Raw genomic sequence first — 19572 nt, forward strand, 5'->3', positions numbered from 1 at the left:
GTCTAGAGGGAAGCCATTCATGGCTAGTACGGATGACAATTAGAAGACATGTAGGTCAACAAGGATCTCGACTTTCTCTGGATGAGCCATCATCTTTGAGGCTTGCATCCTCAAAGTCACCCCATATTTACAAGGTGAATGCTGGAGCTTCAGGATCACAGCCACCTTCTACCCAGGAAAAGGAGGAAAGTGAAAGATCCAATGGGTGCCTATTTCTCAGTGCAGTCAGTTTCCTTTAAGGTTCCCAGGAGACCCAGCTGACAGCCAGCACTTACAGCACATTAGCCACCTTTGTCTCTGTCAAAAGCTGTGAAATGTAGTTCTTTACCTGGGTACAATGCTGCTCCCTGGAATACAGATGTCTGTGGTATCAGAATTATTCCGTGTCTCCCCATCAAGCTATAATAAGGGGCCCCCAGGGGCTGTGGCAGTGCTTCACAGTTCCTTCGTCATTTGACAAGTCAGGGCACTCAATGCATATATAATGCAGGAATCAGTAAAGCCGGTTAAATGTCTAAGTGGTTACCTGGCTCAAGTGGGAAGACCGAAGTTCCAGACCAACCCCACCACTTCATTGTTATGTGACCTTGGGCAAGTACATAACCTCTCTGCTTTGGATTCAGTTTCCTTATTTGTCAAACTCCAGCTCAGACAGAGATGCAAACTGCCTAACACAATGCCTATGTACACTAACCCCAACATGTGTTAAAGTTATTATCACCACCATCATCACCACCATCATCACTGTTATTATTAGATGCTATTGAATTATTAGATAAGATAAGGAGATACCAGATCTCTCTCACTTCTCTTCCTTCTGCCTGTTTAAATCTTTCCTTGCCTTCAGTGGTCACCCCAGGGACATCTGGATTTGCAGTCTATTATCCTGAAAGAGCCCAGGCTCAGTCGGCCTCATTTTATTCACTTCCAGCTATCCACTCAGGACTAGCCAAATCTCAAGAGTCCCTCTCCTTTGCCCCTAACCAGAGTCTAGTCACCCAGCTCCGCCTTCTGGGACAGGCTCTCTTCTCTGATCAGATCAGCTTCTAAATAAATATTAAATTATGTTGAGATGTGTTCCACTTTTTCTTTCAAATCTGAGTAAATCAGTTCCTTTGTTGGAATTCCCTAGCGCTGTTGAGGTCTCCCCACTGATGTCTTGCATCCTTGACAGTGGCAAAATTTTTCTCTAGACAGAAGTGAAGAAGTTCACATAGCAATAAGCTTTCCTATTCCCAGATCTTTGCAAAATACAGATTTCTCAGTCATCGTCCCCACCCTCCTGGGTACCTTAAAAAAATCTTGGCACCTACTCTTTTTTTTTTTTAAGATTTTATTTATTTATTTGACAGAGAGAGAGATCACAAATAGGCAGAGAGACAAACAGAGAGAGAGATGAGGAGAAGCAGGCTCCCTGCTGAGCAGAGAGCCCAATTCGGAACTCGATCCCAGGCCCCTGGGATCATGACCTGAGCCGAAGGCAGAGGCTTAACCCACTGAGCCACCCAGGCGCCCCTTGGCACCTACTCTTAAAGCTCAGTAGCTACTCAGCCAGTGATGTGCCAGAGAGGGGTTGAAAGTGTTCAAATATACAAATTATTTTGCCCTCCAAGGAGGCTGAGCAGGGCATTCAGAACCCCAGTGTCCAGGGCTACTGTATATGACTAATTTGTACAGTGCACGATTTTCACTGTTCACACTTTCTATGACCGGATGACACTCCTTATAATTGGGCAGTGCATGGTCTATGTAACTGCTCATGGAAGCCATGCCTGACTGCCTTAGTCATCTCTGACCTTAGTCCTGACCTTAGTCATCTCTGACCATAAGCAGCCTCATTTCTGTATCTTAGCGCACCTTACAAATATTACCCCTTTCAAGAAGTTTAGAAAACACTACTCAAAATAACTTCAAGGTTAGTTCTTCCTCCAGTGAACACCTGTTCCCTGGCCATGTCAGCCATATCCTCCATAGAAGCTAACATACCCAGGTGATAGCTCTCAAACCAAGCCCTTGTGTTTTCCTAGGTCCATGGAAGAAATCTCTTGTCCATTGACTATGACCGGAATATTCGGACAGAAAAGATCTATGATGATCACCGGAAGTTCACCCTGAGGATTATTTATGACCAGGTGGGCCGCCCGTTTCTCTGGCTCCCTAGCAGTGGGCTGGCAGCAGTCAATGTCTCATACTTCTTCAACGGGCGCCTGGCTGGCCTTCAGCGTGGGGCCATGAGTGAGAGGACAGACATCGACAAGCAAGGCCGAATTGTGTCCCGCATGTTTGCTGATGGAAAAGTGTGGAGCTACTCCTATCTTGACAAGGTAGGTGAACGTGCTGTCCTCACTGGGATGGGGCTTTCCCTTATTCACACCACTCTTTTTAAGCTGACCTGATATGCTCTGCCACAAGACATTTAACATCTTTCCTCTGACTCTACAAGGTCTCCCTTCATGCTCCCATCCTCACTGGGAGGGAGGAAAGTTTCATAGCTCATCTCTATTACCATTAAAAGGAGGGGAAAAAAGTGTTAGACTCTTGGTAATGGCAAAAAGAATGGATTGTCTGATTTTATTAAAAAAAAAAAAAAGAAAGAAAGAAAATGTTGTTGAAGCAGACAGCAGACAGAATCATCCCACTGGCATCACAACTAATCATTATTTATGTATCAGAAATGCAATGATTCATTTCTGCCTTGCCTGAAATTAAGTCATCCAGGTAGGGAATTTTGCCTAAAACTCAAGCACAGGAAGCAACATCCTCCTACATGGCCTGTTGGCCGAAGTGGCCAATGGATTCTTTCTACATAATTCCCTGTGTCTGAAAGTGCCAAATTCAGGTCAGAAAGGGTCAGGTTAGGGCAGCAGTGAACAGAGGTCGCTTTGGGGCACAAGTCAAGACTTTTGAAGGCTGTCCTGGTCCTCTAAGTCATTAGACAGGTATTTGCTCAGCTTGGGCCTCTCCCCTATATGCACCACGACACAGGTTCCAGCTCCAGTTCTTCCTTTCTTGCCTCTCCATTACAACAGTCACTTGCAGACAGAGTAGTGACCTCCTCTGTAAGAGTGGGGCTGATGTCCCTTTGGTCATCCCTGAATCCTATTCTCATTATGCCATAAAATACTAGAATGGTTGACCAGGGGAGGCAAAAATCTCCCAATTGCCTCAGGTTTGAGACCATTTTTGGCCCCCAAAATTGATGATTCTGGATTCATCTTTTCAGTAGTTTCTAAGCGAAAGATACGCTTTCTCTTAAGATGTAATCAGGGGTGGCCAAAACATAGGATAGGTGTCCTGTACTGGGCCAGTGGCAGTCATTTCTAAACAATCTTGGGATTTCTTGTTATCAAGCCCGAGAGGCAAACTCAATGCCTCTTACCTCAGTCCTTCAAGCCCTCTCTACTTAACGTATGGTCCCAGCAACATCAGGACCAACCAGAAGCTTGTTACAAAAGGAGATTCTCAGGCTACCTCCCCCTTCATCCTTCATCCTCCCACCAAACTACTAAATCAGAATCTGCTTTTTAACAAGATCCCTGGGTGTTTCACATGCACATTAAAGTTCGGGAAGCACTGGTCCAAGTAGCCACCATAGTCCATCAGAATTAGCTTGCCCAGTGAAATCAATCTACTCATAATCTCTGGTCTAAACTTCCCTAGCCTTCATGATTTTTGAATTGCCATTTTGGGAAAAGGAATAGATTCTGGCTATTTGAGTGCTTGGTCTTAAAGAACTGACTCATGCATTTCTTCCCTTTTTCCTTCCTCCAGTCTATGGTCCTCCTGCTTCAGAGTCAGCGTCAGTACATATTTGAGTATGACTCCTCTGACCGTCTCCATGCCGTCACCATGCCCAGTGTTGCCCGACACAGCATGTCCACCCATACCTCCATTGGCTACATCCGCAACATTTATAATCCCCCTGAAAGCAACGCATCAGTCATTTTTGACTACAGTGATGATGGCCGCATCCTCAAGACGTCCTTTTTGGGCACCGGGCGCCAGGTATTCTACAAGTATGGGAAACTCTCCAAGTTATCAGAGATTGTCTATGACAGTACTGCTGTCACTTTTGGATATGATGAGACCACCGGTGTTTTAAAAATGGTCAGTCTTCAAAGTGGGGGTTTTTCCTGCACAATCAGGTACCGGAAGATAGGCCCACTTGTGGACAAGCAGATCTACAGGTTCTCTGAGGAAGGCATGGTCAATGCCAGGTTTGACTACACCTATCATGACAACAGCTTTCGGATTGCAAGCATCAAGCCCGTCATAAGTGAGACTCCCCTTCCTGTGGACCTCTACCGCTATGATGAGATCTCTGGCAAGGTGGAACACTTCGGCAAGTTCGGAGTCATTTATTATGATATTAACCAGATCATCACCACCGCTGTAATGACACTCAGCAAACACTTTGACACCCACGGGCGGATCAAGGAAGTCCAATATGAGATGTTTCGGTCCCTCATGTACTGGATGACAGTGCAATATGACAGTATGGGAAGGGTGATTAAGAGGGAGCTGAAACTGGGGCCTTATGCTAATACCACTAAATACACCTATGACTATGACGGGGATGGGCAGCTCCAGAGTGTAGCGGTCAATGACCGCCCAACCTGGCGCTACAGCTATGACCTCAATGGGAACCTCCACTTGCTGAACCCAGGAAATAGTATACGCCTTATGCCCTTGCGCTATGATCTCCGGGATCGGATTACCAGACTTGGTGATGTACAGTACAAAATTGATGATGATGGCTATCTGTGCCAACGAGGGGCTGACATCTTTGAGTATAACTCCAAGGGCCTCCTAACAAGAGCCTACAACAAGGCCAGTGGGTGGAGTGTTCAGTACCGCTATGACGGTGTGGGGCGGCGGGCTTCCTACAAGACCAACCTGGGCCATCACCTGCAATATTTCTACTCTGACCTCCACAACCCCACCCGCATCACCCATGTCTATAATCATTCCAACTCAGAGATAACCTCACTCTACTATGACCTCCAGGGTCACCTCTTTGCCATGGAGAGCAGCAGTGGAGAAGAGTACTATGTTGCCTCAGATAACACAGGCACTCCTCTGGCTGTGTTCAGCATCAACGGTCTCATGATCAAACAACTGCAGTATACGGCCTATGGGGAGATTTATTATGACTCCAACCCTGACTTCCAGATGGTCATTGGCTTCCATGGCGGACTCTATGATCCCCTGACCAAGCTGGTCCATTTCACTCAGCGTGATTATGATGTGCTAGCAGGACGATGGACCTCTCCAGACTATACCATGTGGAAAAATGTGGGCAAGGAGCCAGCCCCCTTTAACCTGTATATGTTCAAGAGCAACAATCCTCTCAGCAATGAGCTGGATTTGAAGAACTACGTGACAGGTGAGGACACTACCATCTCAGTTGGTCAGCGACTCCCTGTGGCGTGGTTGTCCTGCCAGACTGTTGGGAACTTCAAAAGAAGGTCTTACTTCTAATGATAGGGCAATCCTGGAGACCTATAAACACTGGTCTGTCTAGAACAGGCTCTAGAACAGTCGGATAACAGCAGTACAGAGCAGTCTTCAGATCTGCTTGAAGATGTCCTAGCCATTTTCAAGCCCATTTAGTTGAAATAACTTTTATAAGAGCCCTCCCTACCCCAAGAGAGGAAAGCAGCCTCATGAAGGGGGAAATAATGGGACTCTGGTGTCAGATTCTCTCTCCTACTTATAAGCCAAAAGACTTTGGGCTAGGCTTCTAATCTCTCTGAGCTGTAGCTTCCTTTTCTGTGGAAAGGTACTAATAAAACCAACCCACAGAGTGATTGTGAGAAGTAAATGAACTTACATAGGTAAAGCTTAGTGCCTAGAACTTAGACAGTGGGTGCTTACAAAAGAGTATCTGCTCATGCTATTACCATTATCATTACAAATGAAGCATTGAGTTAGTATAGGTATGACATGACTAAGACCCAGTTCCCTACCTCACAAGCAGGCTGGCAAGATACAAAGAGCCAATGATAACACAGAGCCGAATTATGTTTGTCTGTTCAGTTGTTTATTCAGTAAACATTTATAGAGTGACATTAGGCTAGATTCTGGGGATAGAAATGATGAATGAGACAAACACCCTTCTCTCAAAGGGGGCTGTGTATGTGTGTGTGCCTGTGCATGTGTGTGTGTGGATGACTTTAAGTTTGGAATTTGTGACATAGTACAGAAGTGTCCCGTGTCAAACTGGGCCTAAAGATTGAAGGGAATCTTGGTTGGCAGAAATGAGCTCAAGGCTAAAGAAAGACTATGAGTTAAAAGGACATGGGAAGCTTGGAGAAGGGTATGGATTGAGGGGCCAAGGAGGGCAAATAATTTCCTGCCTCATGATAAATGAGAAATTGGTAAAATAAGGGTCCCTATCTCTTATACCATCCATATATCCATCCATTCACCTATTAATATTTTCATAATATCTAACATATACTGAGTATGAGAGATGCAGTGGACAGCAAGATAAAGAAAGTCCTTATCCTCGGGGAAATAAGGAAATCAGGATGGATGGATGGATGGATGGAGAGACCAACTTTTGGCAAGGAAGCCAGAGTCACCCTGTCTGTCCATGCATTGTTGAGGAGCAACAGTAGGGACCCCAACTCCAAGCCCCCCCCCCCAGGGTCCAAGAACCTCACAGCTCTTGGTCATGAGCCAAGGAGACATCAAACTCAAAGGGTGACTAGAACTCACTTGTACACCCTCAAGAAAGGAAGAAGCAGCTAGCCAAGCACAGGGCTGCCCTCAATGTCCCAGGGTACAGAAGGATGACCTTAAAGATCAACTTGTGGCCAAGCATACCTCATCCTTACATTCCAGAGCCTTTGAAGATGAACCCAGCATCCCCCTACAACCATAGCAACTGGAACATTTTAAGCCCAGGAGCTATGACCAAGCTAGTTCCCTCCTGTTCTCCCCACCATACCTCATCAAGAGGCCCTGCCCATGGTACTCTGCCATTCCCATGGCTTAGCATGACTTTTATCTCCCAGTTGACTGCACTTTCAAATTAAAGGACCTCTCAGGAAAACATACACACACATAGGTACATACATAGTTTCAGGTAACAATACATGCTATGTAGATAAAATGGGATTGGGGTTAGACAGATCATGATGGGAAGCATCTCCCATATTTAGGGTGCTCACAGAGGACTTTCTGAGGAGGTGGCTTTTGAGCAGAGACCTTTATGAAGTGGAGAAGGGAGAGGAAGAGTATTCTAGATGTAGGAAGCAGTGTGAATGGGAAGGCAGACCATGCCTATCTTAGCCTTGGGAGAAGAATTCCCTCCTTCTCCAGAATGTGCTTCCCAAAACACAGCTTGGCATTAGATAACTTAGGGATGAGTCAGCCAGAGTCAAATAAAAAGAAAGCCCATGGAATGGACACTAGATCTGCCAAGGTCCAAACAAAATCATTCACAGAGCAGTCAAACTCACAAATCCCCTCAACGACTTCCCTAGTTCTCCTGCAAAGGAAAAAAAGAAATTATCAGAATTTTCTGAATAGCAATATGACTCTCCACATTCAGAGCTTCACAGAGACTCAACAAATGGAAATCAAATCAAGTTGAACTAAGCCCAACAAAATTGAATCCAGAAACCATGCGAAAGCATCTAAAATAAAAGGTAGTGTTAGAGAAGCACGTGCACAGAGCTGATGTGAGCAGTAAAAGCTGGGGAAAGGAGGAGCCAGGCAGAGCAGAGTGTCAGACCAGGTACAAGCCCACACCTGCTGCCCATTCAGGATGAGCTGCCCCCCGGAGAGAGGATCCTAGCAGAGAACACCAAATCATTCTCTACTGTTTGAATGTTGGCTAATCTGTAAACCCCATCTAAATTAGTCTTAATTTGCCACTTAGGAGACGAGCAGAGTGGTTGAACTTGCCGCTCACAATTTAAGCAGAAGAAGTAATTAAGATGTAGTCGGGAGGAACGCAGAGAACAGAACCTTCTCTCGCTGGTGCTCAAAAAAAAATCATTGATGTTTTGGAAACAGAGCTTTCTGAATGCAGGAGGCAGCTGCTGAGGCTGGAGGATGTTCTGCTTCCTCCTGAAACTGTAAGCACAAAGGAAAACAGCATAGAGTCCCCCTGAGCTCAGAGGCCCCCCGGGGTTCGAGCAGAGCTGTAGCCACCAGGACAGGGTGAAGAAGGGCCAGAAGGGTTTCCTTTCCCACTCACAGCCTCCACAGCAGCACCTTGCCCAACCGGTATTTTTTTTTTAATAAACATATAATGTATTATTAGCCCCAGGGGTACAGGTCTGTGAATCGCCAAGCTTATACACTTGACAGCACTCACCATAGCACATACCCTCCCCAATATCCATAACCCCACCACCCTCTCCCTACCCCCCTCTCCCTGGCAACCCTCAGTTTGTTTTGTAACAGTAAGAGTCTTTTATGGTTTGTCTCCCTCCCAATCCCATCTTGTTTCATTTATACTTTTCCTACCCCCCCCAAACTTCCCACGTTGCATCTCCACTTCCTCATATCAGAGAGATCATATGATAGTTGTCTTTCTCTGATTGACTTATTTTGCTAAGCATAATACCCTCTAGTTCCATACCCGTCATCGCAAATGGCAAGATTTCATTTCTTTTGATGGCTGCATAGTATTACGTTGTGTATATACACCACATCTTCTTTATCCATTGATCTGTTGATGGACATCTGGTTCTTTCCATAGTTTGGCTATTGTGGACATTGCTGCTAGAAACATTCCCAACCAGTGTTTTTTAAGGTGATATATTGACAATTGATACATCTGTGATAACCAGATATTAGAGGAAAGGATGTAGAAAAACAGACTGGGAGACAGACTCCCTCCTCTGACAACTTCCAGGACCTCAGTCTTTTCCAGTTCTGGCATGGCAGGAAACTCCTCAGTCCCCGACAAATTGGAGACCCATTCCCACCCCCAAGCCTGGTCTGTAATTCAAGCCCATTCATCCTGATGTTAGAACCTGAGTCCATCTCAAGACCCAAGTGTTGGCATTGCTAATCACTTGCTGTGTCACTTGGATGATATCTCAAACTTTCTGAGGCTTCATTTCTTCCCCGCCAAAATGGTGGTAATCATAATGTTCACGCCATGGGGCTGTAAAAAGTAAATGCAGCCTGCTGTGTAAGGTGCCTAGCGCAGTGCTAAGGCTAATGAATGGTAGGGACGCATTTGTTACTTATAAGCAGCCATGGACTTGGACATGAGGAGTTCATAGATGAAGAGTGGAGATACCACCTCTGTGTTGTTTTCTGAGGAAACAATACATCTGGAGAAACCACCCCCCCCCAGACCCATCCTGAAATTGATCCAAATTCTGGCCCAAGTGGCACTTCTTTGGCAAACCTGACACCCCAGACAAACGTGAGTTAAGCAATCGTCCTAGAAATCATCTGCAATGACTTGTATTTTCTCCCCACCCCTGCTCCCTGGCAGGTCTTTGGGGTTTACAAACTCCAGGCCCATGTGAGCATAGTGGGATTTTCTGGAGTTGAATTTCCCTGAGTAAGGAGGAAGTCACAACCTCCTTCTCACATTAACCCCGGTCTTAGATCTACACTTAACACCTAAGATACTTTTCTGACAGCATTTCTGGAGACGGAGGGTATGCTTGGTGGCCACAACGTCATCACATGCCCTGAAGAACATGAGAGTCGAATAGTAATGAGCCATTAGGAGGGGCCCCCTCATCAGCTCCTGCCCCAAAGGCTCCCTCTCTACAGACTGTGTAGGGAGCCTGTCACTAGATAACACTAATTACCTCAAAAAGGAAGAGGGGTATTTGTGTGGTGCCAGAAGTGTTCTCTGCAGAGTGGAAGAGATGAGCTACTTGAATAAACATTTCAGGATAGGTTTAGACTCAGAAACTAAGCCATGTTAGAAACTTTAAGGAAAAGAAAAGAAGGTAGAAGACATGTGCTATTGGCCTTCATGGAAGCAGCCATTAAAACGTCCAGTCTCAAAGCAGTGGGTTCTCAGCATCACCTCCCAATTACTAGGGAGGGATCCCAGCAATGAAAAGATCAGGATGAGGATAGTCTTGGGAGGCAAGACCTCTCTTGCCTTTCTTGGGATTCCGCATATATCCTACATATCCCTGATGAAAGGTGGGATGATTAGAGATAGTCTACAGATAAGGTATTAGATCACATGGAAACACAAATGGGGAAAGTTTGCCTCTTTAGTGCTCTTTTGATTCTTCCAACTCAGTCCAGGAGAAAGTCACCACCTAATGCTGGTATGTGCTTCACACCCCATTAACACTTCCAATCTCCCCTTTTAACAAAGAGAGTAGGTCTGAGACTCCTCAGTAGCAGGTAACAAAAATCATGCTCTAATTTAATCGCATTGCTATGTTTTCTTTGTTTTAATTTTACAGTTGTTTTCTGTTTGCATCAAGGGAGTCTGCTCTCCCATTTATGGTAGTAATATGAAGTTTCTTTTTTTTTTAATGGACTTAAGTGAAACAGGCAAATTTATCTTTTTTAATCATTAAGTCAATACTACTACAGGAGACACCTGGAGATGGCAAATCAATCGAGATGAGTGACCGTGAATGTCCACAGTTGGGAGATCCATCCTGTACAGCAGCCAGCAGCCACCTTGCACAGAACAGGTGCTCTGTAAATATGTGACCATTGCTGGATTAGAGCCATGCTACTGCCTGCTAGATGCAGACACAAGGCAGTTGCAAACTTGTATTCTTAAAGGACCCTTCCATGGTAACTACACATATTAGTCATAGTCCAAATTATTCAAGGAACCGGTCTGTGGCCAACAGCGATGGATGGAATGTGGATCCCAGATTCCCTCCCATCAGAAGGTTCTTTTATGCCTCCATGTTTAGAAGCAAAGTCAACATTAAACTCCTCCTAACAGTCCCAGTGCAGGAGGTGGTTATACCTTGCTTAACCCCTTCAGAAGCCTTCTCTCGGGCACCATTAGTTCCTCTTGTTACACTACTCAGAAAGGCTTTCGCCACATATATTCGGTGTTCTTTCATTCACTCGTTCCATGTATACTATCCGGCACCTATTTTGTGCCAAGCATTATCAGAGGATCTGGGAGAACAGCAGCGGATAAAACAAAAATTTTAACTCCCTTTCCTAATGAAACTCACATTCTCAGTGAGGGAGGCAGACAGTAAACAATAAACACACAAATGATACAGCATGTTAGAATGGGATTGCTTTGGGGGCAGGGGCTGGAGGATGAACAAAATAAGGAGACTTGGGATTGCTGGAGGTGGAGAGGGGGAGCGGATTTTAAATGTGGTGGTTGGGTTTGCCTTATCCAAGAGACCTTATCTGAACAAGACTTGAAAGAGGAGAGAGAGCCAAAAAATACTTTTAGGGAAGTAGACTCTGGGCAGAGGTGCTTGTCAGTGCAAAGGCCTAAGATGAGTGTGTGCCTGGCATGTTCAAGAAATAGCATCAAAGCTGGAGCTGTGGGAGCAAGGGAGAGGGCAAGAGAACATGAGGTCAGACAGTAACAGGCGAGTGTCCTTATGGACCAGTCGGAAGACTCTGGCTTCTTCACTGAGAAAAATGGGGGTTCCCCAGGTGTTCTGGGGAATGGCATGGTCTTCTCCAGGTTTAAAAACTCATTCTGGCCCGATAAGGTATGTGGGCAGAAAGGTGGAAGCAGGGAGCCAGTTAGAAGTCAAGGTGAGGGACGATGGGCCAGGATCAAGATGGCAAAGTGATGACAAGTGGACACAAATTCGGGATCAATCTTAAAAGTAGTAGTAAAGGATTGAACCATATGACCCAGCAATTTCACAGCTAGGTATGTATATAAGCAAGAGAACTGAAAACAGGTTTTCAAACAAAATCTGTACACAAATATTCATAGAAGCATTATTCATAATAGTAAATAAATACATACATACATGCATACAACCCAGATACCCATTAACTGATGAATGGATAAACAAAATGTGGTATAACCAAACAATGGAATACTATTTGGCCATGAAAAGAAATGAACTCTATTGCTATGTGCTACAATACGGATGAGCCTTGAATACATTATGCTAAATGAAAGAGACCAGACACCGAAGGCCACAATTGTATGACTGCATTTATAAGAAATGTCCAGAATAGGCAAACCCACAGAGATGGAAAGCAGTTTAGTGGCTATCAGGGACTGAGGAGAAAGGAGAATGCAGAATGACTGCCAGGAGGGATAAGACCTCTTTGGGGGTGATGAAAATGTTCTGGAATTAAACAGCAATGATGGTTGTACAACACTGTAAATGTACTAGAAGCCACTGAATTGTGTGCTTTAAAATGGTTAAAATGATGAATTTTGTGTTATGTGAATTTTACCTCAATTAAAAAAAATAAAGCATTTGCCAATGGATTTAGATATGGGGAGTAGGGAAAAGAAAGGGAACAAGGATGATGGCTGAAAGGATGGAGTAGCCATTGTGTGGGATGGAAAAGTCTATGGATGGGACAGGTTTGGGAGGAAGATCAGGAGTCCAGTGTTGGACAAACGTTTGAAATATAATTAGATATAGTAGTTTGGAATTCACAGAGAGGTCCAGGATGGAGATATAAATTTTGGAGTCAGCAACAGTATGTTGATGGTACATACTGGTCCTAAGGGTGGGTCAGAGCCCCATGTTTGTGAGAGTACATAGAGAGTAGAGAGGTTCACAGACTGAGTCATGGGCATTCCAACATTGAAGAGATCAGGAGGCAGATGAGGAGGAACCAAAATAGGATAAGGAATGGCCACCAAGGTAGGAGGAGGACTAACAAGTGACTATATTGTCCAGAGAGCCAAGAAAAAAATAAAAGCAGGAGCTTTTGTCAAGTACTTCTGATAAGTCAAAAAAAGATGAGGACCCATATTAATGTCAGGCTTGGCAACATGGTGGTCATTCACAACCTTGACAAGAGTAGCTTCAGTGGAGTATTTAGAGACAAAGCCTAATTCAAAGGAGAATGGGAGACAAGTAGTACAGAGAATTATTTTGATCCTGAGACATTTTTGTCAAGGAGGGTGAGAGAAATGGATGGTAGCAAATGGGAGAAGAAGGGACAAGAAAAGAATTTCTTTTAAAGTGGGCATTTGGTAGCATGTCTTTATGCTGACCAGGTTGATCCATTGAAAAGAGGAGTAATGCAATGCCATGGGGGAGAGAGAGAGTTGCTGGAGTGATGTCCTTGCGGGCACAACAGAAGACAGTACCCACTGCACACAGGGAGAGCTGACTTCAGCAGCTCCACTAGAGTAACAAGAAGAAGGCAGGAAATATGGATACAGATGCTGGAAGGCCAGTAAATGTGATGATGAGAGTTTAGGGGAATTCCCCTCTGACTGCCCTGGGTGTTTTCGGAAAAGAAAACAAGGTCAGCTGCTCTAGTGGGAAGGGAAAGCAGATGTTGATGGTTTTAGCGGAGAGGAGAAGATGTAACATCCCCCCGCAGAATAGGAGAATGACTGATGAAGGAAGGGAGTAAAGTCAGGCAGTAGGAAGGCACAGCTGGGGTTCACGGTCAGGAATTTAAAGTGACACCAGTCAGTGTAGTTACATTTGTTTCTCCAGCCACATTCAGCTGCACAGGTACAAATAAGAAATAGGCGAACGTGTGGATTTAACCAAAATTGTGATTTCACCAAGCAAGTGTGCTAAAGCAAGAAAGGGACCCAGGAACTGAGAATATATATAAGGAATGAGTGTCATGATTGGCCATGGACATGCCAGGTAAGAAAAGAGACAAGGATGCTGATGAATAGGAACAAGAAGTTTAGGATGGATTGAAAATCCTAGGGAGGAAAGGAAAGGATCAAGGAGCATGGGTGTCAGGTTACAAAAAGGAGTAAATCACAAAGAGTTCACGTGGTGGTCAGAGGCTGATGTGTAAGAAATTAAGATAATGGAGGATCAGAATTACTGGTGATGACAGGGTCAGAGGATGATCAAGGGTTGGGGCTGGTCATGAAAGGAATGAAGAGGCCAGGACATTAGAGGAGTCAAGTGCTTGTATAATGGAATCACTATGAATGAATTTAGGGAGAGAGGTGGAGAGAAGGAAAATGAAGCAGAAAAGCACCAAGAAATGCAGGTGAGTGGCCTGGGAATCAGTAATGACTGCAACAAGGAGCGCTTGTATCTCCAGGCCCAGCAATGGTAGGAAAAGAGTTGGGAAGATACAGGACATGATGTTTGGGCGCCCATTATAAACAGGGATAAGGAGCCTAAAAAGGGGATTCGTGCTGGACTGTGGGCAGATGGCATGGGTGGGGCTGTGAGTGCTGCAAGTGATGGATGTCCAGGGCTCTCTGCTGATCACTGTGGAAGGAAGCAAGGCAGCCTGGGAGCTGCAGTCTTACTCTGAGAGCAGGACCTGTGAGGAAAGAGGTATAATTCCCAAAGCAAGGGACTCAGCCATGACCCTAGCAGGGGAAGGGAAGTCTTACTCTAAACACACAAGAGCACTCTCTAGCCTCTCTTTGAAGAGTGGGCATCTGTGAAAAGGGTCTCAGATGCTAAAAGAATTTGTGGCTTCCACATACTTTTGGAACCCCCTCTCCACAATGAGCCAGCTGCAGTGCAGTCCCCCACCCCTGCCAATGTCTGCACAGTGTTCATAATCACCCCTTACCCTCTAGTTGATCATTGTACCTCTAGCTTCCAAACACATCAACTGGCCTATAATAGATGCCCCCAAATGAAGGCCTTCCTATCTACTGAGCAATCTATGTGCCAGGCCTGGTGACAAGGATTTCTCCTCCACTTTCACAACAACCCAACAACATTGGTACAGCTATCATCTCAATTCACATATGAGGAACCCCAAGCTTAGAGAGAGGCAGGAACTTACTCAAGGTCACACAGTAAGAGGAGTCGAAACTAGATCTTACTCCAGCACTGGCCCCCTCAGTCACCACACGGTAACTCAAGTGACCAAGGTTGGAAGAACATCCTTCCCAGGATCCACCACGTAAAGTGGCTCTGGGTCTGGACCAGGAGACCCTCACAAGCTCTCACCTTTCTCCCTTGCTGGACTCCACACCCAACCACTCATTTTGTTTTGTTCTCTCTCTAAGATACTCAACTGCTTTCCATCCATCATGATTCATAAATCTTTATTTTTGTTTCTACCATAGATGTGAAAAGCTGGCTTGTGATGTTTGGATTTCAGCTTAGCAACATAATTCCTGGCTTCCCAAGAGCCAAAATGTATTTCGTGCCTCCTCCCTATGAATTGTCAGAGAGTCAAGCCAGTGAGAATGGACAGGTAAGCGGAGGTTACTGCCAAGAATCTGAATGATTGTCCTCATTCCCTTTTGTAAACAGAACTGCACAGGAGCCAAGGGCATGTCAGTAGAGGAGGCAAACATCGGAGCTGGGTATAAAAAGGTGCATGAAACATTGTGACTTCCCAGGAAAGCGAATGTCAGTGCTGTCACCTGTCTGGCACAGCACATATTTCTGCCCAACCTCAATTATTACCTTAATTGTGGTATCATTATCTGTTCAGTATATACCCTTGAGTCTCTCCTTGATTAACAACAGCACAGAGAAATCTAGCAGCAACCCACCATCTGCACTGCCTATAAGATCATAACCCTTTTGGCTTTTATGGGATGTCATATAACTGTGGTTTGCAGTATCTATCCCATTAAAGAACATTTTTATGCCTGACATAAAACCTCAGCGCTTTATGGCCCAAATGTATACAGATTAAGTTTTTAGAATAGAACATAATTTGTGCTCAGGTCTTTCAGCGATGACCAAGAGGGGGTCACTTTCCATTTGGGTGCTGCTGAGACCTTCAGCCCGGTCAGACAGGAGGCGTGGGCATCGGTGTTCAGATAACTCCTGTTATAGGACAACACCCGGCCACGTAAAAGTCTGAAAGGTCTCAGATGCTCTGAATAACCATCCACACTGTGTAACTCGAGAGAGATGAGGAGGAGCTGGTGGGTAATTGAGAACAACGTTCTCTCAGTTCTGCCCTGTGGGGACCACTCAGTGGATGAATAGCCATCATTTCTCTCATTTATCTAAGTGCTGTTACCTCCCAAACACAGCCCCTTCCATTATCCCAGTCTGTCCCCCAACCACCAATTGAGATGAGTTGTAATTTGTGAGTAGAGAGCTCAAGGCCAAGGAGATAATGGCGATGTCGTCCCTCTGCAGAACCAGGGCGAAGATCCAAAGCAAATGACTAAAGCCTGGGGATATTCCCTCTGGCCCACAATGCCAGAACCTCTTAGTCCAGTGCTTCTCAAACAATAGCATACAAACCACGCAGGGTGTGTCCTGTTAAGACGCAGCTTCGGACTCAGTAGGTCTAGAGTGAGTCCTGAGATTCTGCTTTTCTAACAAGGCAGGTCCCCACAATTCCCCTGCTGCTAGCTGTGCTTTGCGTAGCAAGGCCTTAACTCAAGGAAGTTAATGAACACCCAGGGCACTGGCCTTGAAAACAATCTAGGTCACAGCAGCAGGGCTCATAGCTTCTCAAAGGAACCCCCTGCCCTTCAGGTCAGGATATTCCCGGGTCTGAAGTGTGCAAGGCAGCTGCCAAACCATCTGAGAGCAGAGCGACTCTCTCTTCTCCAATAACAGAGAGACATGGCAAGTGTATAGGCCTGGATACAGATGTCAGCAAGTCGGCGAACCTCTGCACCGTCTTTTTAGTTGGTCACAGTTACAAGGCGGACAGGCCACACCATCAGAGCACTGGGAACCAGCCAGCCTAGGCTAGCTTCAAAAGATAGGACTATATGAACTCGTATCATTACAGATGGAAGACTAGTTCTTGCAGGGAGTCCAAGCATTTCCCTTACTGACCCTTTTTCAATGAGCTTCTCGGCCTATGCAAAGAGCTGTCCAGACCATCATCTCAGCCTTCTGTGTTTCCTTCTGCCCACAGCTCATTACAGGCGTCCAGCAGACAACAGAGAGGCATAATCAGGCCTTCATGGCTCTGGAAGGGCAGGTCATCTCCAAAAAGCTCCACGCCAACATCCGAGAGAAAGCAGGCCACTGGTTTGCCACCACCACACCCATCATCGGCAAGGGCATCATGTTCGCCATCAAAGAAGGGCAGGTGAGCACCGGCGTGTCCAGCATCGCCAGCGAGGACAGCCGCAAGGTGGCTTCCGTGCTCAACAATGCCTACTACCTGGACAAGATGCACTACAGCATCGAGGGCAAGGACACCCACTACTTCGTGAAGATCGGCTCGGCCGACGGCGACCTGGTCACGCTGGGCACCACGATCGGCCGCAAGGTGCTGGAGAGCGGGGTGAACGTGACCGTGTCGCAGCCCACGCTGCTGGTCAACGGCAGGACGCGAAGGTTCACCAACATTGAGTTCCAGTGCTCCACGCTGCTGCTCAGCATCCGCTACGGCCTAACCCCCGACACCCTGGATGAAGAGAAGGCCCGCGTCCTGGACCAGGCGAGGCAGAGGGCTCTGGGCACCGCCTGGGCCAAGGAGCAGCAGAAAGCCAGGGACGGGAGAGAGGGGAGCCGCCTATGGACTGAGGGCGAGAAGCAGCAGCTCCTGAGCACGGGACGCGTGCAAGGTTATGAGGGATATTACGTGCTTCCCGTGGAGCAATACCCAGAGCTTGCAGACAGTAGCAGCAACATCCAGTTTTTAAGACAGAATGAGATGGGAAAGAGGTAACAAAATAATCTGCTGCCATTCCTTGTCTGGATGGCTCAGCAGGAGTAACTGTTATCTCCTCTCCTAAGGAGATGAAGACCTAACAGGGGCACTGAGGCCGGGCTGCTTTAGGATACCAAGTGGCAAGAAGGCTCACATTTTTTGAGTTCAAATGCTACTGTCCAAGCAAGAAGTCCCACATCCTGAAGTAGACTAAAGCCTGGCTGAAAATCCTGAGGAAAAAAAAACAAACGAATGAATGAACACACACACACACACACAAAATGTTCCAAGTTCCCCTAAAATATGGCCCACTTGTTCTGGGTCTACATAGAGAAAGAAACAATAGCAACAACAGGAAAAAAAAAAAAAGGAAAAAGACGCAAAATGTCTAAAAGGAACAAAAGAACAGGAAAACACAACAAAATAAGAACACAAAGAACAAAAAGCAAAACATATACATTGACCGAAACACAAAGACGTGAAGACAAGAAGGCCTCATACTCTATTACCTCACTCATCCACACGTGAGCGACACAGAGATATCCAGCAGGGCCGGCGTCACAGACCAGCTGAGGAAACCCAGTCAGACTGCTTGTCGGACAAATCCTACAGACATTTTCGTTTAAACAAATACAGGTGCATTTAAAACACGACTTTGGGGGTGATTTGTGTGTAGCGACCGGGGAGGGGGGGGAAATAAAAGTGAAAGAGTGAACACTGGAAATAATTTTTAAAGAAAATTTAAAAAAAAACTAAAAACACATACACAAAAAAGGAAATTAATATCAAAAAATCAAAGCGAAATAATACCGTTCAGCACTTAACTCTCAGGTCCCAACTTAGTGGGGCCCGAGCTAATTTATTTGAGCGCAGAGTGTACAATTTAATTCAAAATGGTGGCTATAATCACTCCAGATAAATCTCATACTCTTTTGTCTTTGAAGATTCCATTGTGGACAGTAATACGCAGTTACAGGGTGTAGTCTGTATAGATTCCGTAGTTCGTGGGTATCAGTTGCGGTAGAGGTGTGGTGTTGTGACACTCTTTTGCTAACGGGCACCACTTCTGATCACCCTGTACATACATAAGCCTCAAGGCACAATCACTGTTTCAGATTTAAAATTCTTAGTGTGTTTGTTTGGTCCAGAAACTGAGACAATCACATGACAGTCACCATGAAGAGAGAAAAATAAAAAAATTTAAAAAAAAAAACACAAAAACAAACAAAAAAATCAGAAAAAAAAAACAAAAAAAAAGTCTAATAAGAACTTTGGTACAGGAACTTTTTTGTAATATACATGTATGAATTGTTCATCGAGTTTTTATATTAATTTTAATTTGCTGCTAAGCAAAGACTAGGGACAGGCAAAGATAATTTATGGCAAAGTGTTTAAATTGTTTATACATAAATAAAGTCTCTAAAACTCCTGTGGACACTGGTCTTCTGTGACGAATGCTTGCGGGGTGAGGAAAAGGTAGAGGCTACCAGAGGAAAGGGTGGCTGCTGCCACGCACAGGGTGAGCTGGTATTTTGGACTCAGGGAGGAGACTGTGTTAGAGGCGCGGAGTGCTCCCCAAACTGCTCTGAATGCTAGAGTGATCTCTGCCTACGCCTGCAGCCTCTCTCTGTGGAACAGGGGTGAGAGGAAGGTCTGGACCCGGGTCCGGAGGAGCCTCACACCCAACCACCCATGGATGGGTCCCTCCAGCCCTAAAGGGACAGCCACGCTTCTCCCCGAGGCCACATTCTCCTTGTGGGAAATGCTGGCAGGAAGTGAGGACAAACACTCTTGCCACGCTGGGAGGCATGTGTGTATCTGTGTGTGTCTGTATTTTCTTCCAGATTCATTAATCCCCAAACTGGCACAGCGGGGGCAACCCAAGTAAGAAGAACACTT

The 19572-nt window shown here is 45.6% G+C and overlaps 1 protein-coding gene across 1 annotated transcript in view; it reads left to right on the forward strand.

Moving 5' to 3' along the window:
- The window catches only part of TENM2 (teneurin transmembrane protein 2), a 479009-nt gene extending 459907 nt beyond the window's left edge, over positions 1-19102 (forward strand). Inside the window, exons 26-29 of the mRNA XM_059416332.1 lie at positions 2028-2324; positions 3772-5386; positions 15158-15288; positions 16930-19102. Of these exons, the coding sequence (XP_059272315.1) occupies positions 2028-2324; positions 3772-5386; positions 15158-15288; positions 16930-17691 (2805 nt within the window). The 3' untranslated portion in view covers positions 17692-19102. The remainder of the gene's footprint in view (positions 1-2027; positions 2325-3771; positions 5387-15157; positions 15289-16929) is intronic.
- The last annotated feature ends 470 nt before the right edge of the window (positions 19103-19572 follow it).

The sequence above is a fragment of the Mustela nigripes genome, chromosome 12 (genome assembly GCF_022355385.1).
Source record: "Mustela nigripes isolate SB6536 chromosome 12, MUSNIG.SB6536, whole genome shotgun sequence".
In the NCBI taxonomy this organism is placed as follows: Eukaryota; Metazoa; Chordata; class Mammalia; order Carnivora; family Mustelidae; genus Mustela; species Mustela nigripes.